The sequence below is a fragment of the Spermophilus citellus genome, assembly GCF_964194105.1.
Source record: "Spermophilus citellus genome assembly, chromosome: 2".
NCBI classification, from domain to species: domain Eukaryota; kingdom Metazoa; phylum Chordata; class Mammalia; order Rodentia; family Sciuridae; genus Spermophilus; species Spermophilus citellus.
Window position 1 is genome coordinate 76,838,468 of NC_138183.1, and position 23,465 is coordinate 76,861,932.

General features: G+C 37.4%; 1 protein-coding gene across 2 annotated transcripts in view; it reads right to left on the reverse strand.

The window, feature by feature from the left end:
• TRPM6 (transient receptor potential cation channel subfamily M member 6) overlaps positions 1-23,465 on the reverse strand; it is a gene marked incomplete at both ends in the record, with an annotated part of 135,088 nt that overhangs the window by 37,968 nt on the left and 73,655 nt on the right. For both annotated transcript variants that reach the window (XM_081262351.1, XM_081262350.1), the window contains 7 exons: positions 2,193-2,325; positions 9,453-9,646; positions 12,852-12,966; positions 13,169-13,343; positions 15,163-15,414; positions 17,345-17,473; positions 20,820-20,966. In XM_081262351.1, the coding sequence (XP_081118477.1) occupies positions 2,193-2,325; positions 9,453-9,646; positions 12,852-12,966; positions 13,169-13,343; positions 15,163-15,414; positions 17,345-17,473; positions 20,820-20,966 (1,145 nt within the window). The remainder of the gene's footprint in view (positions 1-2,192; positions 2,326-9,452; positions 9,647-12,851; positions 12,967-13,168; positions 13,344-15,162; positions 15,415-17,344; positions 17,474-20,819; positions 20,967-23,465) is intronic.

The following is a 23,465-nucleotide window of genomic DNA, read 5'->3' on the forward strand; positions in this document are numbered from 1 at the left end:
CAAGAGGGAAAATGGATGAGGTTTTTAAGTTAGAACTTCCTTATTCCTTTTGTTTGCAACAACAAGCACGTGACTCCTACAACTAACTCTCCCAAGAGGCTGGTCTCTTTGTCCAATTCCAACTTGCCCCAGGGCTTCAGATCCATTCATTCAAAGCCTCCTGGACATCTTCAGCTGGATGTGCCCCAAGAATCTCAAGCTCCACAGATCTAAGCTGCTTTTCCCTATACCCTGTTATGCTCTATCTTGGTGGTGCCACCTTTCACCTGACTACCTCTGTGACAGACCGCAGAGTCAGTGATCTTGGATCCCATCCTCTCCATTGGCTCCATCTAGTCCCCACCATGCCTCACGAATTGTCCTTTCTGATTTTTTCTTCACTCTCTCCCACCACCACTACCTGGGCCAGGCTGTGGGACCCATCTTCTGAAGACCTGAAGTTCAATCAGCTACATAAACACATTTACATAAATATGGTATCAATAGAAAAGTATAGAATCATATAAATAGAACTTTTGCCTGTGGTGAGCCATTTAGAAAGTTCATAATATGATTCAGCTTTAAATAAAATTATATTTAAGAATTCACGTCTATCTAAAATAGATGGAAAAATATATGCAGAATTAGATTTAACATTTTGTAGTCGGTTTCTTGTATATTTTATTTTGTTTCATTGGTGTTATTGTTTTGTGGTGTTCTGTTTTGTTTTGCTACCAGGGATTGAACCTGGGACGCTTTACCAATGAGCTACATCCCCAGCTTTTTTTATATTTTATTTTGTATTATATTTTTATTTTTTTATATATAATTTTTTTATATTTTATTATCAGGGTCTTGCTAAGTTGCTAAGGCCTCACTAAGTTGCTGAGGCTGGCTTTGAACTTGCAAAGCTCCTGCCTCAGCCTCCTGAGCCACTGGGATTAAAGGCATGCACCACCACACCTAACTAGTTTCTTATATATTTTTTTTAAATGAAGGAACACAAGAGCAATTCTGTTTTTAAAAATGTATACAGTCACACACAGTCTTCCACATCTTAACACAGGCCAGGCACCTGCAACTGGTAACACACCCGCAATGCCTTGGAGGCCATCAGGTTTCTCAGTATCCACTTTCTCCAAGGCATCTCTCTCTTTTTCCTCAAACCTTTGAATGGTCTCCCAAGAGCACCGTCCTCTCCCCCAAATACACATACCCACAAGTACTCTCAGCCAATGGCCTTGCCTCAAGAGCTGTGTGCCCACACCCTGTTTGCTTCTTCAGGTGCACCAGCCATATTCTCTCCTGTTTCCTTTCCTGGGGGAAAAGCTGGGTCCTCCATTAACCCAGCTTCTCAGGGACTTCCTTACAGCAAACTGCCTCCTCCTTGCTTCTGCAGTTTCTCCCTTGATGGTGCATTTCCAGGACCATATTTATTTATTTTGTTTTCTCCTCATGAAACAAAACACCAGGAGCTCATCATGTCCTTATATTCCATCTCGATTCCCTTCACAGTGAAACTTGTAACAAACGTTGTCTGTAATCGCTGTCTCCAGGACTCCTCAGGCTGCCAGCAACTCCACCACCCAACTGCTGGTCAGGGAGCTGCCTATCTGAGACCCCATGCCTCTTCATAACCACACTGCACTCCACCCCTGGGGACCCAGGTGGCTGTATCTGTGCTCTTTTGGTGGAGTTCATTGTTCCATGAGGTGGTCCTGCCTGGCCCACTCCTCTCATTTCCTTTGGGCTTCTCACAGTGACCCTCCTGAACAAGGCTATCTATAGCAGTCCAACCCAACACTCCCAACTCTGCGAGACCTCATACCACCATCATTTCCCATTCCCTTAAACGGCTTCATTTTTCTTCATAGCTCTTTTACTAATATTAAATTGTGTTTCCTTGCATTTTTTGTTGTTGTTGTCTACTTCTTTCATTTCTTTCATCCCTCCCCCTCTACATACATACACTAGAATGTAAGTCCTCAAAGAGGATAGTCTCTTATTCTCCACTTATTCCTAGAAATTAGAAGATTACCTGATAGAATAGATGCTCAGGAAATACACATTGATTACATAAATTGCATGAGCTAATAAATGATTCAAATTATAGAGAACTCAAACTTCTGGGATTTAAAAGTGGATCTTTCTACTCTTTTAGATATTCTAATAGAATCAGGCTTTGGGAATTTTTAAAAAGATAAACACCTTACCTTTCTGATGTCACTCGGATTCTTTCCTCAAAGCTACAGTTCAGTCCTTCCATCTTCTCATGGAAATATTTCTCCACACACTGTTCTTCAAAATCATGGAGTTTTTTCAGATCTTCCTTACTCAGGTAGAGTTCTGTGGTGATAAATTTTATATGTAAAAAAAGATTATTCTTTCCCTTAATGGAAGCTGATACAGAGTATGCTGTGGTTTGGATACAGCTTGAGTGTGTCTCCCAGAGGATCATGTACTGGAAGCCTGGTGCCCAGTGCAGTGTTGCTGAGGTGGTGAGACCCTTGAGAGATGATCAAACTATGGGGCACCATCCTTGGAAGGGATTAATGTAGATCTCACAGGACCAGTTAGAACAAGCCTGGACCTCCACCCCTTGCCTCCTGTCTTTCCATGTACCTAACCACCTCCATGCATCCCCACCACATGATGTCATCCACCATGTTACAAGATCCTCACGAAAGGCCAACCAGATGGAGCCACCTGATCTTGAATTTTCAGCCTCCAAAGCTACCTACTAAATAGAGATGACCCTTCAACAACGAGGGTTAGAGGCACTGAGGCCCATGCAGTCAAAAATCCACATATAACATTTGACTTTCCAAAAACCTAACTACTAATAGCCTGCAGTTGACAGTCTTACCAAATATATGATTAATTTGTGTTCTGTATGATATATTGTGAAAAAATTTGGAAGAACTGTGAGAGATCACTTTTTACTATGATAAGCAATTTACTGGAAAGATGAACTGCTCGTGTGATAATCAGTGTTTTATGCATTTAAAGTAATAGTTAAAACACTTGAGCTCACCACAACAGGAGTAGGTGGCTATAAGATAATCACAATAATATAGTGTATAGCACAGTTACTGTTATGTAGTTGTGATCTAATGCTGCATCTTTACATTTGTTTAAATTTCCTTGATTGCAAATGGTACCATAACTACTCTGGCACCATAACTGTTCTATAAATTTTAGTTTTTATATAATTTTGTGCATAATTTGTACTAGTAATATTTTGTGTATATTTTAATGTAGTGATAAAATAGACAATTTTCTATACCTATTTTATGTATTCATGACATAACTTTTTCTTCATTTTCTTGATATTTCTACTGTGTAGAAATGTCTTCAAGTTTTTCAGATTGTTGCAAATCTTCAAAAATAAAATCTGCATAAAAGGGGAGCCTTAAAGTACAAACTAGTACAAAGTCAACTGTAAATTTCTTTTCTTTAGAAATAGTTTCAGGTATTTTGCAACAGCAACACACAAAATGGACAAAGGATATGAGATTTTTCTTTCACTTGTATTAAAAATGATAGAACTAGGTTGGGTGTGTAGCTCAGGGGTAGAGAACATGCCTTGCATAGGCAAGCCCCTGGGTTCAATCCCCAGCACCACAAAAATCAACAAACAAATGCTTTTAAAAATAAAAATGATAGCAATGTAGCTTGTATGATAAAAGATTGTCACATTGTATTCTTAATATTAATGGAGAAGTACTACACAAAAGCAGCTGGATACATGACCATTTGTAACTCCACATTATGTACAACCACAAGAATGAGAAACTATACTCCATGTATGTATAATATGTCAAAACACATTCTATTGTCATACATAACTAAAAAGAACAAATAAAAAAATTTTTAAAAAGAAAGAGGTGGAAACACCAGGCTGAGTCTCTCTCTCACTTATTCTTTGAAAATGATTTATATAGAGAACATATTTTCTTTTTTTCCAATTTTTATTCTGATTTGTTACGTATGACATCAGAATGCATTCAATTCATATTACACATATAGAGTACAATTTTTCATATCTCTGGTTGTACACAAAGTATATTCACACCATTCATGTCTTCATACATGTACTTAGGGTAATTATGTCTATCTCATTCCACTGTCGTTCCTACCTCCATTCTCCTTCCTTACCCCTCTCTCCCCTTTGGTCTATCTAGAGTTCATCTAATCTACCCATGCTCCCCTTACCCCAATCCTATTATGAATCAGCATCCTTAAATCAGAAAAAACATCCAGCATTTGTTTTTTTTTGGATTGGCTAACTTCACTTAGCATTATATTCTCCAACTCCATTCATTTACCTGCAAATGCCATGACTTTATTCTCTTTTAATGCTGAATAGTTTTCCATTGTGTATATATGCCATATTTTCATTATCCATTCATCAACTGAAGAGTATCTAGGTTAGTTATACAGTTTAGTTATTGTGAACTGTACTGCAATAAACACAGATGTGGCTGTGTCCCTGTAGTATGCTGTTTTTAAGTCCTTTGGGAATAGAACAAGGAGAGAGATAGGTGGGTCAAATGGTGGTCCCATTCCCAGTTTTCCAAGGAATCTCCATACTGCTTTCTAGATTGACTGCACCAATTTGCAGTCCCACCAGCAATGTGTGAGTGTGCCTTTTTCCCCACATCCTTGCCAACACTTATTGTTGTTTGTATTTTTTATAGCTGCCATTCTGACTGGAGTGAGATAAAATCTTAGAGTTGATGTGATTTGCATTTCTCTAATTGCTAGAGATGTGGAACATTTTTTCATATATTTGTTGATTGATTGTATATCTGAGAAATGTGTCTTCAGGTCCTTGGCCCATTTATTGATTGGGTTATTTGTTTTGGGAGTATTAAAATTTTTAAGTTCTTTATCTTAGAGATTAGTACTCTATCTGATGTGCATGTGATAAAAAATTTGCTCCCAAAATGTAGGCTCTTTAGTCAGCTCACTGATTGTTTCTTTTGCTGAGAAGAAACTTTTTAGTTTGAGCCCATCCCATTTATTGATTCTTGATCTTAATTATTGCACTATAGGAGTCTTATTAAGGAAGTCCAGGTCTAATCCGACATGATGGAGATTTGGGCCTAATTTTTCTTCTATTAGGTGGAGTGTCTCTGGTTTAATTCCTAGGTCTTTGATGCACTTTGAGTTGAGTTTTATGCATGGCAAGAGATACGGGTTTAATTTCATTTTGTTGCGTATGCATTTCCAGTTTTCCCAGCATCTTTTGTTGAAGAAGCTATCTTTTCTCCAATGCATGTTTTTGGCACTTTTATCTAAAATAAGATAACTATAGTTATGTGGGTTTGTCTCTGTGTCCTCTATTCTGTATCATTGGTCTACAAGTCTATTTTGGTGCCAATACTATGCTGGTTTTGTTACTATTGCTCTGTAGTACAGTTTAAGGTGGGATATAGTGATGCCACCTGCTTCACTCTTCTTGCTAAGGATTGCTTTAACTATTCTGGGTCTCTTATTTTTCCATATGAATTTCATGATTGCTTTTTCTATTTCTATGAAGAAGATCATTGGGATCTTAATAGGAATTGCATTAAATCTGCATAGCACTTTTGGTAGTATGGCCATTTTAATAATATTAATTCTGCTTATCCAGGAACATGGGAGATCTTTCCGTTCTCTGAGATCTCCTTCAATTTCTTTCTTTGGTGTTCTGTAGTTTTCATTATACAGGTCTTTCACCTCTGAAGTTAGATTGATTCCCAAATACTTTTCTTTGAGGCTATCATAAAGGGAATAGTTTTCCCGATTTCTCTTTCAGCTAATATACCATTGGTGTATAGAAATGCAATTGATTTGTTGGAGTTGATTTCCTACTGTGATACTTTGCTAAATTTGTTTATGAGTTCTAGAAGCTTTCCAATAGAGTTTTCTAAATATATAATCATGTCATAGGCAAATAGGGATAGTTTGAACTCTTCTTTTCCTATTCATATCCCTTTAATTTCTTTCTTTTGTCTAATTGCTCTGACTACAGTTTCAAGGACTATGTTGAATAGGAGTAGTAAAGGATGGCATCCCTATCTTGTTCCAGTTTTTAGAGGGAATGTTTTCAAATTTTCTCCATTGAGAATGATGTTTGCATTGGGTTTAGCACATGTGGCATTTACCAGGTGGAGATATGTTCTTATTATTCCTTGTTTTTCTAATGTTTTGAGCATGAATGGACGCTGAATTTTGTCAAATGCTTTTCTACATCTATTAAGATAAACATGTGATTCTTGTCTTTAAGTCTATTGATGTGGTGAATTATGTTTATTGATTTCTGTATATACAGGATATACAAAGAACTCAAAAAACTCAACATCAGAAAAATAAATAACCCAATCAATAAATGGGCAAAGGAACTGAACAAACACTTCACAGAAGAAGAAATACAAATGGACAAAAAATAATGAAAAAATTTTCAACATCTCTAGAAATTAGAGAAATGCAAATTAAAAGTATACTGAGCTTCCATCTCACTACCATCCAAATCACAATTATCAAGAATACAAGTAATAAGAAATGTTGGCCAAGATGTGAGGAGAAAGGTACTCTCAGATAATGTTGATGGGGCTTCAAATTGGTACAACCACTATGGAAAGCAGTATGGAGATTCCTTAGAAAATTTGGAATGGAACCACCATTTGACCCAGCTATCCTACTCCTTGTTCTATACCCAAAGGACTTAAAATCAGCATACTACAGTGACCCAGCCACATCAATGTTTATAGAAGTTCAACTCACAATAGCCAAGCTATGGAAACAACCTAGGTGTCCTTCAACAGATGAACGAATAAATAAAATGTGGTATATATACACAATGGAATATTACCCAGCCATAAAGAAGAATGAAATTATGGCATTTGCTGGTAAATGGATGGAAGTGGAGAATCTGATGCTAAGTGAAATAAGCCAGTCCCAAAACACCAAAGGCTAAATATTCTCTCTGATATGTGATGCTAACCCAAAACAAGCAGGGTTGGAAAGGGGAATAACAGAAATCCATTGGATTAAACAAAGGGAAACAAAGGGAAGGGAGAGGTCAGGGAACTAGGAAAGACAGTATAATTAATAGGACATAACTTTCCTAGCCTTATATTTGCATACGCAACCAGGGTAACTCATATCATGTACAAACACAAGAGTAGTATCCTAAACAGAGCAAGTTATACTCTATGTATATATAAAATTACATATACAAAATACATTCTACTGTCATGTGTAACTAAAAAGAAGAGATTTTTACAGAGAATCCTTTACTATGTACCACATACTATGTGAAAACTGGGAAAGAAGGTAAATGGTTCAGAAAAAAATAACACTCTCACAGGCCTTTCCTGTAGATGGCAAAGGAACATAGTAGAAGCAGAAGGAAGGAAGTCTGAAAGAATAGTTAGTTTTCACTTCTCTAACTTTTCATATGAGGTAATACATGCTGATTGCAGAGCCTTTAAGAAATCTAAATAAGCAAATGTTAAAAAAAAAATCCTAATTGCACCACTCAGAAATAACCATGTTAATATTTGGGACTATATCATTTTTATCTTTCATTTTATCTCCGTGTTATGTAGTCTTATATAATAAATATACAGGCTATAGAAAATTTTTAAAAAAAAACTGTCCTGAGGTGAGTCTTTGCTGTGGACTCCAGAAGCAAACTATTAAAATTGCAATTTCAGAGATGGATGCACCTTGCAAATGTGGAGCATTCCTACGACTATCCGCCAGGTGTCACTGCTGCCCTGTGTGTAAATGTCTCTATCCTCCATACAAAGAATCAGAAGTAACTCCATGAAAATGTTCCAGAGCTCGGGATCAAAGTCACATTCAATTGAAAAGTTTACTTGAGTTTTTTAAAGGAATTGTCCTGTAAGCCATGATAACAGTAAGCCCAGGAAAGCCTCTTTTATAGGACACCAGAAAGTCTGGGCAAAGCCTAACCAATTCCAGAATCTCTTCACTGGTTCACACCCTATTAGGTTGCAGTGGTTCTGTGGCCAATGCCTGAGATGTCTCTCTATTAGAAGCCTAAAATTTACAGTATAATTATAAGTCTCCAACTTAATTTCAGTTGTGCCTTGGCTTCATTCTAAAAGCTAAATCTATTGGGAAGAAATTTTTTAAAAAATCTTCAAAGTGACTCTTGAAGGAAGAAAGTACTTCACAGAACCAACTACAACTAGCAAAAGAGTATGATGACCTTTCAACCCCATAATAACATTGTAGGGGACAATATGGCCCCCTATTAATATAAATAGTCCACTATCCCTTATCTGCAATATAATTCAAAATTTTTCTTTTTTAGTTTTAGAAAAGTAACATGGTATATACATTATAAATAATGTGAACTCCTTAGTTCAGGCTAGAACATTCCCCAAAATCAAAACATTACTATTTCTACAATAAAATCAATGAATAATAATACTGCAGTTCCCTCTTCTGGTCCTTTTCTGGCCAAATGAATTTTCCCCAGTTTATTAAAAAAATTAAGACTTTCAGTTTTCAGAAGTATTCTGGATTAAGGAATTGGGATAAAGTATCGTGACTTTATGTCACTGACTGCTATGTGTAGGAATTAACCTAGAAATGGACCTGCTACCAACTGTGGGATTTTTTGACAGGCACCATAGAGGGTCTGTACAGCACAATGGACAATGTTCTCTTAGGACAGTGAGTGGGCTGTCATATCATAGTCATGATTTGGCAAAGAAGGGTAGAGGGTGTGGTTCAGTGATAGAGTGCTTTTTACACATGCTGGAAGGCCTGGGTTCAATCCCCAGCACCATGAAAAGAAAAAAAGAATTTAATTAGACTAAACAATTAAACAAGATGAACTAGAAAAATGTCCAAATATGTAGATTTGCACTCTAGAAGAACAAAAAGTGAGAACCCATAATTCCATATTTCTGCATCCTGAATTGAAGTTTTTAAAAATTAGAAATATCCCTTGCAGAACTCCTTTCATCCTCCACAGATGACAGAACCAGAGACCCAGAACTCTAGTTAATCAGTTAAGCAAAGCCTTGCTTCTGTATTTTCCTTCGACCCCAAGGCCTTCTGGAATGGCTTTCTATTTAAATTCCACCTTCCATAACAGGGAAATGAGTAAGGATCAGGTGACGACTCCCTAGGAGTTTCTTCAGTGAGCTACCAGGTCAGCAGGGAAAACACAGGTTCCAGATAACAGAAAGCTTTTCCACATTCAAACACTGATTCTGTCCCTACCTGTTCCTTTCTTTCAACGTATCACTTATCTTGGCAAAGGGCCACAAACGAGGTCAATGTATTTATCTACACCAGGTACACCCGCTGACAGTCTATTGTTAATTAACTCTGTCTTTCATCCTGGGCCCTTGATTTTAATTCTCAGTGCTCCAATGTGTCTTCACCATGGACCTCCACCCTGTACTCTCTTCCTTCCTCCTGCCCCACCAATAAAAACTTACTTAATCCAACGTCACCCTCATCTTGATCATGTGGAGCTCGGTGACAACACAGACCGCGGAGGAGGAGGCCCAGGTGGCTGAGCAGGATGAAAGGTGGGGGCAGCCAGGGCTTCTCATGGTACGTCATGATGTAGCGATAGCGATTGTATTTCCATAGCTTATTTGAAATGGATTTCATATCTACGTACACATTGCTGTAAGTTGTAGAAAGAGAGGAACAAGGTTTTAATGTGGGATCCCAAAACAACAGCAGTTAGATTCTTTCTTTAGAGTACAATTTTTCTGATCCTCCTTTTCTACCTCTTTTTTATAGGTCACTTTGGATTTTCCCTTAAATTACATCAGTTATAATAGGAAGACAGTAAATATTGACATTATAAAACTCAAGATGGAAATAATGGTGAATGGTAATTATTCAAAACAACATATGAGCTTTGATTACTTAAGTGTATGATTTGGGGGGAGAGTATGATGGAATATCCACCTTAGCATTTTGCTTGAACTAACAAAATTTAACAGCAGAGTTAAATTTGAGTAGAGTGGCTCAATTTAGCAAATAAAAGCACAGGCAAACTAAACTTGAGCAATGATAAGGAGAAGGAATTGGAACTATCCTGGGAAAAGCCAACATCAGATAATGGGAGAAGTTTCATAGGATGCATCCAGTGAACAACCCACACATAGGTGGCTGGGTTGGCACAGTGGATCTCAAAGTGCAGCCACTGAACCAGCAGCATCTCATCACCTGAGAACATGCCAGAGTTGAAAATCCTTAGGCCCCATTCCAGAACTACTGAATTAGAAACTCATTTGAGTGGTGAGAACCTCTCCATTACAAATTGTTGGTCCAAACATGACTATTGCCTGTCCACCAGCAGATGGCGACATTCATAGTGTATTTCAGATACTTTAATAATTGCTATAATTGCCTTAAAGGGCCCCTGAACAAGTGGTCTGATCTGGGGGTCAGTCATCTTGTTTGGTCCTCAGTGTGTTCATCTCTAAAATTAGAATATAGGTCCATGTGAGGATTTCTCAGCCTCTCTTTTGATACCCAATATGGTGGGGAGGGCAGGAGCTGGGGGTGCGGGGTACCAGGGATTGAACTCAGGGGCACTCGGCCTCAGAGCCACATCCCCAGCCCTATGTTATAATTTTATTTATAGACAGGGTTTCACTGAGTTGCTTAGCACCTCATTGTTGATGGGGCTGGCTTTGAACTCACAATCCTCCTGTCTCAGCCACCTGAGCTGCTGGGATTTCTGGTGTGTGCCACAGTGCCCACTGACACCCAACATGTTTGAGAAACAAAAATCTTACATCCTATTTTAATATTATATGAGATACCAAAAATAGCTATAGTATACCTAAATATCAATAAATGTAGTATGGTCAAAACAGCCAGACTAAGAGAGATGACAGTTAACACATAGTCTTGTTACAATTGGGAAGATATGTCCTCTATACCCAGGTGCAAAACCAACATTCACTTTGGGGGAGATATGATTTATTTTTGCCTACCTCCACCCTCTACCTTCTCTACTTTTTTTTTTAACTTAGCTTCCATGCACTGATTTTCTTTTTCTTATCTTTCTTCAGTGAGATAATCAATGAATCAAATACCCAGCAGAGTGCCTGGCATATAAGAGGCATTCAGAAAATACCAGCCTTTTGCCAATGCTTCACTAGTATGTTTTCATTCATAAAGCATCTACTAAATAAGCAGACGCTCTTTTCTGTGTTTGGGATAAATTCATGAGCAAAAAAATCTAGAAAAAAATATTTCTTTTTGTGGTGTAGAGGAGCTGAATAACAGAATAACATGATAAATAAATAAAGCATAAACTAGATTATGTCTATATTACATGTGAACATTAAAGGCGGGGGGCACAAGACATGCCAAGGATATGGAAGAGTAAAGAGGGCTTAACTTTGAACTGTAATGCTCAAGTGAGGCCTAGCAGGGCATGAGGGAATGAGCCACATGTATAAGTGTTGGGGGAACATTCCCGAGGGAACAGAAGTGTGAATGTATCTGTGTTGTTTGAAAACCTGAGAGCAGCCAGTATGTTTGCAGAATGCTATGATTTGGTATGAGGTGCCTTCCTTGAAGCCCCTTTCCCTTTATTTGTCTGTTTCCTGCCCACCATGAACAGAGCAGCTTTACTCTTCCACACTTTTCTGCCATGATGTTCTACCTCACCATGGGCCCAGAGGTATTCAGTCAGCCCACCATGTACTGAACCACTGAAACCATTAAGACAAAATAAACTTTCCTTTCTTTAAGTTGTTCTTGTCAGGTATTTTGTGGCAAACAAGCTGACTAAAACAGAAATGAGTTAAAGGAAAAGTGGGTTGAAGGATGATTTGAGAAGAACAGAAGCCAAATCACATGGGCCATATGGGTCATTGAAGGGATTTTGATTTTTGCTCAAAGGAAAACTGGAAGCCACTCAAGGGTCTGGAGCAGAGGAGTGACCTCATCTGACATATGTTTTTAAGGGGTTTTAATTGAGCTACTGTGTTAAGAACAGAATAGAGGAGCCAAAGACTGAAGCAGAAAATTAAATGAGGAGGCTCTATGGTAAGAGCAGGGTAGTGAGAGGTGGTCAAACAGGTAAGGGCTGACTCAATCTCAGTTTCTAACAGTTTAGAGACAGAGAAAACAACAGTCATTGAAAATGACTCCAGCAGGCTTCTGAACAGCTGAAAAGATGGTGTTCCAAAAGAAACTCATGTTCTTCCCCACAGATTTGCAATCAATAGCAATAGAGTAAGTATACACTGAGAAAGAGAGGAATCAAGAGTCTGGACAGTTTAAATTTAAAAGAAACTACTACATTTCTGACTAGTGATGGAAGAGGACAGTTAAATCTACCTGACTGGAGTATAAGAAGAGCTGGGCTAGAGATATAAAGTGGAATATCAAGATATACAGGAACTGAACAAGATCACAATAAATAAATACATACATAAAGGAAAAGCAGAGACACAAAGATGATCCATAAAAAGGAGATGTAGATAAAGTGAAAAGTAAGAGAGAAGAAAAGACAGAACGAGATATTCTGAAACCCATGGGTAAAAGGTGCATTAAGAACTCCTTAATTAAGGACCCATAAACTATTGCTCTTTCATGAACCTGACTCTCTTAATCACAACTCAAGATCTCTTCCCAGGATGCTCTCAGTACACTTTCTCTCTATTGATAATGATTCATTGCCTCACATGATCTGCTCCTTCCTACCAGGATTTTCGTGCCTATGCTTTAAAGCCACAGTAAATAAAACACGAAACACAAAAACAGAGGTAATATTCTCAACATACAAGTAAATCTCCTCTACATGCTTGTCCCCAGCTTATATTTAAATAAAACAAGCAAATATAATTAAAATCACCTACTTGAAGAAGGCAATCAACAGGTTCACCATGATGATGTATTGCACGAAGAGGTAGACAGCTTGCAGGAACGGAGTAAGAAAAGCACCCGGAGGGCAAGTCGGCTGGCTTGAACAAACTACACACGGAGAATGTAAATGAGCAAGAGAGATGATCAACCACAGTCCCAAAACCCTCCCCAGACACTGAGCACTTGAACTTTGCAAAATGCCAAACTTTATGTACTTCTTAGATTCAGATAAGTACTCTCCAGATTATTTTTTTTAACTGAGTATCTCTGAAGGTTCAATTTCTGCATGTTGGCCAAATCCCCTATGTACCATCTATCTCTGAAGCGTAGACTTCTCCATACATCATCCAGTATGGCTCAAACACAACATCTCGAGCGAGGCTCCAAGACGGAGGCTCCTTTGGCGAAAGGATGGCTTTGCGCGCCACTCCAAAGCTCAGCAAGACGATGGCCATCATGATGACAATGTAAAACATGTTTGCTGCCTGCAAAATAGCACAGCTCAACTGGAATTTTACCACAGATTTGAAATTTAAAAAAAAATAAATACTAGCAGCCATCATAATTACATTTATCAATAACATTGTCTAGTCCTTAACTAAAATGCCCTACTCTATAAACAGCTGGATTTTCTTTGGCAAATTATTTCCTTTTCTCTGCACAGTATGTGTTTCAAGTCAAACTGATCTATGGAACCACACAAATATGCTGAGTAGAGAATACATGCTTCTTTTTTTAAACAGTAATAAATATAAAATGTGAGCAGCTTTTAGTTAATATCCAACTTTTTGTTTTGTTTTGTGATACTAGAGATTTAACCTTAGGGGACTTTACCACTGAGTACATTCCCAGCCCTTTTTATTTTTTATTTTGAAACAGGGTCTTGCTAAGTTGCCCAGGCTGGACTCAAACTTGTAATACTCCTGCCTCAGACTCAGTAGCTGGGATTACAGGTGTACCACTGCACCTGGATGCTTTCCCACACTTCTTATTTCACTGGTATTAGGCTGGGGCCATGAGACCCATTCTAGCCCACAGGCTGTGGAGTGACAGACTTGGGTCACCTCCTGTTCGGAGGTGTAAAAAGCCATTAGATTCTCTATCCCTGTCATTCTCTGCTATGGGAAACCTTAGAAGCCACAAATGGGATATGACTATGCCACAAAACGGAGAGGTTCTGTACCCCCTGAGTGACTGCATAGAGACCCATGACCTTGTACTAAGACATTGAGATATACTAGTTACATCATACAGTCCATTAATAAATGCCAGTGTCACCAAGACTAGAGAAAACAATGAAAAGTAAGAAAAATCTGTCTCTGGACTCCCGCAGGTTCTCCCTTCTCTGTCACCTTCCTGTGTTTCAGCACTACTCCTACTCTCCAGAACTTGCCCTTCCCCGTCAGCAAGTGGTCTAGAAGGAAAAACAATAATAATGGTCTTGGGTATGTGCCAAAAGTCAGATGGAGAAACTGACACAACTATACGGCAAGCTCAGATGACAGACGGAGCCAGGTGGCCCACTTTGGGATCCTGGCTCCCCTACACATGTTCTTGAGTTTACTTAACCTCCATTTCCTTGTATGTAAAATGTGGCTAATAATTATACTTGTCCCATAAAGTTGTTATGACAACTAGAAAGTTCATATACACAAGGTATTCAGTACAGTGTGTGGCCCATAGTAAGCACTATATTTGAGTGTGGTAAGGGTGAGTGATAAATGACTATTAAGATTTCAGCAGAAAATATTCTTGGTGGTAGCCTCACACAAATCTAACACATGAAATTATTGTGCTCCAAGACTAATTTGACTCAATTCCATATTAACCAAAGGAGTATCTGGATCAATGACCCAATGTGTCATCCTTCATATTAAATCATTCATATGGTGGAGAGAGAGAAGGGGAGGAGAGGGGAGGGGAGGGGAGGGGGGATAGTGGAGAATGGGATAGACAGCAGAATACATCAGTCACTAGAAAGGCAATTTGTAAATCAATGGAAATGTAACTGATGTGACACAGCAATCTGTATACGGGGTAAAAATGGGAGTTCATAACCCACTTGAATCAATCTGTGAAATATGGTATATTAAGAACTATGTAATGTTTTGAACAACCAACAATAAAATAAAAAAAATCATTCATATTAAATATGAATTTGTGGTTATATAGAAAATAGTGATGAAATGATCTGTCTGTGTTTCTAGAACTAATCCCCAAAGTTAAACTATTGTATATGAACCATGAAATTAGGCAGAACCATTAACAAAGAACACTTGCATATAGAAACCAGACTGTACTCACCATTTTTGCAATCATAGTCACATATGGACCTGCATGTTGATTCACAGCAAAGAAGTCCATGAGCCGTGAGAACCAGAATATGATGTCTATGCAGTAGATTAGTCTTCCTGCTGTGTGAAAAGGAGGGCTACCCAACCGAAGGCCAAAACCAACTGAAAACAGGCCAATGGCCACAGTTTCCATTAAGTTCCAGTACTCACTAATCCATACCTTCACCTTTTGAGTAATCTTCCCAGGTTCTGAAATACAGATCTAAAGAAGAAAGAAAGGGAAATTTTAAAAAAATGAGGCAGAAGGGTGGGGGTGCAGCTCAATAGTAGAGTGCTTGCCTAGCATGCAGAAGGTCCTGGGTTCAATCTTTTTTTGCACTGCCAAACCTAACATCACACAGGGATTTGAGACAAAAGTTATTCTAGGTAAAAAAATTATTAAACATGGGGCTGGGATTGTGTCTCAGTGGTAGAGCACTTGCCTAGCATGAGCGGGATCTGGGTTCAATCCTCAGCATCACATTAAAAAAAAAAAAAAGGCATTATGTTGTATCCATCTATACCTAAAAAATAAATATTAAAAAAATGATTAAACAATTCTATAAATATATTTTAATGCTTGTTAATTAAAATTAATTAAAAATTAAATTAATAATGTTAGCATTAATACTAGTTAAATGAAACTCCCCTAGAAATTTTTTAAAAAAGGAAAATAGTACTTTTCTAGCTTTCATTAATCCAAAACTAAGATGAGAAGCACCAAGACAATTTAAAACTCAGTATTGGGCTGGAGATGTGTCTCAAGCGTTAACACGCTCTCCTGGCATGCACGGGGCGCTGGGTTCGATCCTCAGCACCACATAAAAATAAAATAAAGATATTGCATCCACCAAAAACTGAAAAATAAATATTAAAAAATTCTCTCTCTCTCTCTCTCTCTCTCTCTCTCTCTCTCTCTCTCTCTCTCTCTCTCTCTCTCTTTCTCTCTCTCTTTAAAAAAAAATAGAAATAAAACTCAGTATTGCAATGGATCCACATCACTGATTCCACTCCATGAGATCAACAGAATGCAAAGAATACTGGATTAAAACCAAAAAATCTAGTCCTACCACAGAAATTTAGCGAATTGTTAACAAACTAGTAGGAATATTATATTGGAGCTTACTATCATAAGAAATCACCCTTGAAATACTTTACAAACTGAAATGTAAAAGCAAACATGTTCTCCCTGAATCCTAAAAAATTCAAATGTTTCTATAATGAATTGTTTGCTATAACCTTTGAACACCACATAACTAGTAGGCAATATAGGTATAATTACTAAAAATACATAGTATTATTATATATTATAGTATTATTATTATAGTTATTAATATTATTATAATTAATTACATATTATTATATGTGATTATTATTATACTTAGTATTTAATGTTGCTCAAATGGTAATAGGACAAAATAAATGTATGTAAGTGCATAGACAAAGAAATACATACACAATGACATCTAAAACAGTCTAACTATTTGTGATTGTAGCTATAACTGCAAACGAATGTTAATTTTTAAGTGACTCAGTGCAAACTAGAAATGAAAGCTTGTTTGCTTTGTTTCTTAGACTACTTGCAATGAGTCTAATGGGATTTTTACCTTCAATTTTCAAAGTTGTTTAGTAGGAACTTTCAAATGCTGTAAATGAATTCCTTATGTATTCTGCAACTTCAGCCTTTACGTACCACTCTGTCATGTAAAATTGATAACACGTAGATAATGCTAGGCCATAAAAAATCAATCCCACAAAAAATATGCACTTCATGGAAATCAAATACTTGGAGGGTTAATAACAATTAGATGCATAACCTGTCTATTCTAGGACTTACAAACATACTAAGTCCTTAAGAGATAAGTGCTTCAGAGATAACTGCTTCCAAAGTCCAGTAACCAGCAGAAAGTATTTGATAAGGATGAAGGGTTAAAATCGGGGAATTTTCCCCCAAGGATCTTCTTGGAGCATGCAAATCAGTATCAGAATATTCTCTCTCCCACCCTCAGCTGTCCCTTTACATCACCAGACTTGAGAACAACTCTACCAGAGGTAAGCAGAGGACAAGAAATTATCCCCCATTTGATTCAAATGTATGATATGTCAAGATCATTACGAGCAACTAATAAAAAAAAAATAGAAGGAAAACTCACCTCCCTGACTTTCTCAATAGCATTGGTGAAGATGTAAATGATAACAAGCCACTCTTGCACGCTGGGTTGGGGCTGCATCTCCACCAACACAGTGTAAGTGAACAGCATGAGGAATGCCAGATATGCCATCTGTGAGGGGACACACATTCCCTGGATGTGAGTGCCAGCAGTCATGGAGGATGCCAACCAGACACACAGAGAGTCCAGAAGAAACACGGCCATGAATTTCAACATGATAACACAAAAACACATGGGGGGCCACCTTCAGATTATTGGTGACCTAATATCAAGGAAATCACAAGAATCTATGGTTTTCTAGTCTAAAATTTGGTGGCAGAAATGAAAATCACTGTTCTCAGATGCATGGAAGAGGATACTGTCTCATCCTGTTTACTTCACACTGGAATTTCCAGTACCCAGCACATTCCAATGTGGATACTAGCAGACTAACAGCAAGCCAGAGAAGAATCTCATGGCTCCCTTCAATTTAAACATCGACAGTATGTCTGCCAAATGTGTCCGATGAGCAACATCAGTGGATTGTGACATTTACTACACTGGGAATATTAATTTATGTTGATTAAAACATTGTGGTTGATAGAAAAGTTTGCCCAACTGTAATCCCTTGTAACTATGGACTGTTTGTGGCTTATCAGCACTCAGAACGATGTCTGACACATGGTAGACATTCAATCCATGTTACATATTATACCTAGATTTCTAATCTCTTCAATGAATTAAAACATAATAAACACATGCATAAATATACATAGTGAGTAACAGCGTTGTAATCTTATTTAGTATCTTATCTTCTTAAGATTTATACGCAGAAGCAGATTAGCTGGGCACACACATTGGAACTGAGACAAATCTTAATAAATTATCCACCAGAAAGGCTTTACCAATTTACATTGTCACCAACGAGTTATGAATCATGCAGTTGTTTAAACAGCTTTGGAGAGAAGACACAGCACTTGCTGACCCATACTTATTTCTAAAAATCCTAAATCCACAGAGAGAAAAATGTCTGTTTTGTTCTCACAAGAAATATTAGTTTAACCTTGATCCTTATTTTTCATGCCTTTTTGAATTCTAAGTTGGTAAGTCTGGTTCTAAGTCTGGTTCTAAGTCTAGTTCTGTACAGGTAACAAAGAAAATGGCTTAAACCATTTCTGACTTCACTAGAATGATATTATTTACAGAAGGTGGCATTTGTGGGTAGCCACTATAGATTTAACTGCCTGTAAGTTAAGGAACTATAGAACAGAATCATATAAAAAAGTTAAGGTAAAGTTAACTAATTCTATACTTGTCTTATGTCTCAATGACTACTCTTATGACTTCCTAGGGACATAATTTAAATAAATTTATTCTACCAAAGCAGTTATATTTTTTTTTTGCATTTTCATCATTGATTTCATAGTAACCAGAAAATTAATCCCTTAATTTTTATTCGAGGGTGTATTTTTATTCATACATTATTTATATTTTCATCCATTTGTCTATACTTCCTTTGTATTAATACTGCCTATCCCCTGCTTTATTTTTGAATAATTTATATAATTTAATATATAATTAATATTATTATATATAATTTAATATATATCATTTATCATTTAATAATCAGAAATAGTATCCTCTACTCAACTGCAAGCTTCTGGAGGTCAGTGACTATGTTTGACAACCTGCTTTCCACCTACCTCTCGTGCTTAATACTGTGCTTCAGAAAGAACAATAAGCTTTCAGTTAAATGTAATTGAATGGTTTTGACCTTATGTCATCTTCAGCCATAATACTTTTTCTTCTAACATGTAGGTATGACTATATGAACATAACAGATTTACAAACAAAAAGACAACAAATGCGTCCAACAAATATATACTGAGCTTGAACTTAATATACGGAGCACAAGTTCCTCTAATTAAGAACAGGTTGGGTTCTTATCCGCTATTTTCAGTCCATTTGCTCATTAGTCTAGAGTGACCTTTTACAAGGCTGCAAGCAACCCAAGTATTCACCTCTAGGCAAAACAAGGCTGATCTAAACCTCTCTAGTTACTTATGGTTTTGCTTTTGACTCTTTTTGTTTCTTTCCAATATGAAAAATGTGATCTAAAAAATGTTTACATTTTTGCTTTTACATCACATTTGCAGCAAGATGCAGTACAGCACACACAGCGGAGTCCAGAAATGCGGAGCCAAGACTCAAACACTAGAGTGCACTGCTTGCACCATCTGTTATGGTGGGCAGATCCAGATGACTCGGATCTACTGCTCAGCTTTCCTCCACCCTCTAAAAGCCTTCGAGGTTGGAAATTTCTAAGGAAAGAAACATGCAGATATTTAGAGTCTTTTGGGATTAACTCTTTTCTCAATAATGGTACTACTCTCAGCACATGGCAAAGTGGTGTATGCATGTAATCCCAGTGGCTCAGGAGGCTGAGACAGGAGGATCAAGTTCAAAGCCAGTCTAAGCAATTTAGCAAGACCCTAAGCAAATCAGCAAGAGCCTGTCTCAAAATAAAATATAAAGAAGGGCTGGGATGTGGCTCAATGGTAAAGTGCCCCTTGACTCAATTCCTGGTACCAAAAAAAAAAAAAAAAAAAAAAAAAGAAAACTCTCAGGGCTCCTACTGGCTTCTCAAATATTTTTTTTGCAAATTCAAAAAAGTAGTGAAACCATATCCTTTAAAGTGAGATTTGATTTTTAGAAACTGATAAAAGTCTTTCAGAGTTAGATATTTATTCAATAAATATATGAAATAAGTGTGTGGTTAGCCAAGTACATATTGTGAAATATAACTCATTTAGATAAATATCTTTTAATAGTCACACTTCAAATGTTTAAGAAATACAAAACCTTGGCCAAGAACATTTTAAGTATAACTAAGCATTAGAAAAATAAATGCTACTAACAATGTGAAAGCACTCAATACATTTAAGGTATAGTTCACACTTTCTCTGAGTCTCTGCTATCTATAATAGAGTTGATATTTGATGGCACAATTCAGATTCTAAACTTTTTATTATCCTCTGCATGCTGTTGAAGACAAAAACAAACACTTGTATTTTTGTCTATGTCACACAAACAATTACTATTAATATTAATAGCATTCCTACAAAGAAAAGCTTGATTCAACTGCTGATTTTTCTTGCCCCACATGGGAAAAGAATCCACTTAATCCTACAGACACTGCTGTTAATCTTGTTGTTTCTCAAAGCTCCAAATGCTCAGTTCCATCTGTGCTAACTCCAAACTCTCTAAGCAAGAAGAATACACATGCTCTCAAATTCCCAAAATCTACTCTGGCTTCCCATGTCCTCTCCAATCCTCTTTGCTGTCTCCTTTGTCTTTTTTTTTTCCCTGCATTTCTATACTTTTATCCCAAGTTGGAAAATCAGGTACGTCAGTGTCCACTTTACCATGAGCTCCTAATGGTCATTAATACTATTTATACTGCTGTAGTGAAACCAACCGTGTAAAACCAAAACTTCACAATGGGAGCGCTGTAGAACTCATAGACTTTCCTAGTCCAAGGAAGGCTTTTGGGCCCATTTGTTAAATCGAAGTGCTGATTTTCATCCACTTTCTCATCAGGGCCCCTCTCCAAATCACAGTATTTCTGTAAAATAAAAAAACAATTTTCAGGGTGCAATTCAGTGGTAGAGCTCATGCTTTGCTTCTATGAGACCTTGAGTTCAACCCTCAGCACTTCCACCAAAATAATTAATAATAATAATAAATCATTTTTGCAGGCAGCTTAACTCAAATGTTGACAGGTGTGGACACCCAAAACATCGTAAATGATATATTATAAATGAATTGTCCAAATTATAGCCTTAGCCTTAAAGAGAGAAAACTGCATATATTGCATAAATCTTTGACCAGGTAAGGAACATAGAATATTTCTGAAATGCAAACTGAATTTCTAATAATCAAACCCAAAGTAAGAATAGTTCTAAGGAATTACAAATGTTCGCTGTTCCTGTTCTGATTAATCTCCTTTAGCAGTAATTTTGGAACTTCCTGGTAAAAGCAATAGCATGTTACATTTATTTCCTTAATACAAGAGAACAAAATGGACATGAAATCAATAATGCCTCTACTCCAGATCATGGGAAGTCAGCCACAGTGTTCATTTAGGATTCTGACCTCTGGCAGCTTTCCAAGTATTTAGAGCTGAGACGCTCTTAGCCTGGAGTTCACGGGCCCTCTGCTCAGGAGTTCCTTGGAAACCCTGCAACTATATGCAGGTATTTGTGTTGTATGTGCATATTTTTTTTTTTTAGGAAAAGAATTAAACCTTTCATCAGCTTCTTAAAAATTATATGTCAGCCCAAAAGCAGTAACCTTTGTAGGTGATGAGCATGAGAACCTGTGTGGCAGAGCACGATCACCTGAGTGTGACCACACCCATGCCCACAGAGAGCAGGCTTTTGAAAAAGGAAACATGAGAAACGATATGAAAACAAAAAAGCACCTGTAGCCTAATTGTCATGATGAAGGAGAATGTAAAAGCAAAAGTGAAGCAAGAGAGCTATACCCTACTTTATTTCTATGGGACTTTAATTTTTACTGGGAAATGCATTCATTTCATAATTTTAAAGTAATACTAAAAGAAAAGAAAGGAATATTCTCTGCTACTTCTCACCCTGACCCATTCCTTCAACCTAGTCACAAAAGTTCCTTCCCTAATGTCTATCCTGCAAGGTTAGCAAGATTTTTCAAGCTTAAGAAATGAATCAAATTTTGTTTGAATTGTTTACAGAACAGCAGAAATGTAATTTTCAAGGCCTTGGGCATCCAGATGGGTTATCTTTAGTGCCTGTTTGATTGTTCAGTTTCCTTCACTTTGTGCAGTGGAATTGAGGTTATGACTTAGAGATGTGGGAACTGACCCGGTTCTTAACAGGTTTGAACAAGCCTCGAGTGAAAATGGCTGAAAACCAATTAGAAAAGTCATCATTGACTGAGATTTTAATGACACCAATACCACTTCAGAAAGACCCCAGAAATCAATTTAAGTAATGATCTTTCTATCGAATGACTTCTCTTATTTTTTCTAAGAGTGTTTCATTAGACCTGAATTACTCCTGACAATTTAGAATGGACTATAAAGTATATAAAGTGACAATTGAGCCTATTTCTGAGTTGTCAAAAACAAATGCCATCAGAAAGACAATATGGGACTTCTGTTCATGACTTCTGTTTTTTTCTTTAGAAGAAGGCAGAGAGAAAAATACTTGGCTTAGTTAACTTGTTCATTCCATTCAAATCTCTCTCTCTCTCTCCCTCCCTCCCTCTTCCCTCCCTCCTTCCCTCCTTCTCTCTGCCTCCCTCCCTCTCTCTGTTCCTCTCCTCCACTCTCTTTCTCTCTAATACCAGCAAGTACACAAAATAAAATTACAACAACAACACTCAACCCTGATACAGGTAGAATAGATTTTTCAACTTGCTTAATTTTTTTCAATTGCTATTTATCAACCTAAGACTGAGTTCATCTCTCCTGTTCCAAACCTACTCCATTTTCATTCATTCCTGCGTCCCTTTCAAGGCTCCTTGTGTACCCACCAATTTCTCAATCACATTTGCCATTTCCTTTAACCCATTCCCCATGCTCAATTGACTCTTCATTAAAATCTGTTGTTTCCTCTCCAAATCTATTGCTACTGATCCTGGATAATGCCCTTATTACTTCTCACAGGAATGTTTTTCCTGACCCATGTTCTCCCTGCCTTCATCCCTTGGTGTTAAACCATCCTATGCACTGCAGGCAGCATAATTTTCCTACTAGTCATACACATTCACTGGTTCTCCAATGATTAAAATGGAATTCATAGAGTAGAGCAAGCAGATCTGGAGGAGGATGGAGGGGAGGAAGAGGGAAGGTGCTGAGGAATGAAAGTAACCAAATTATGTGCATGAATGAACATGCATAATGAATGCCACTGACATGTATAATTAGAAAATGTATAATAAAGACATAACTCTTTCCTTCATAGGGCATACAAGAATCTCTACAATTTAACCTCAACCTATTTTTCCAGCCATGCCTACAGATCCTTCCATGCCTACATATCCTCCATAACAAACAATGGCACTTGTGAAGCTCGCTGATGCC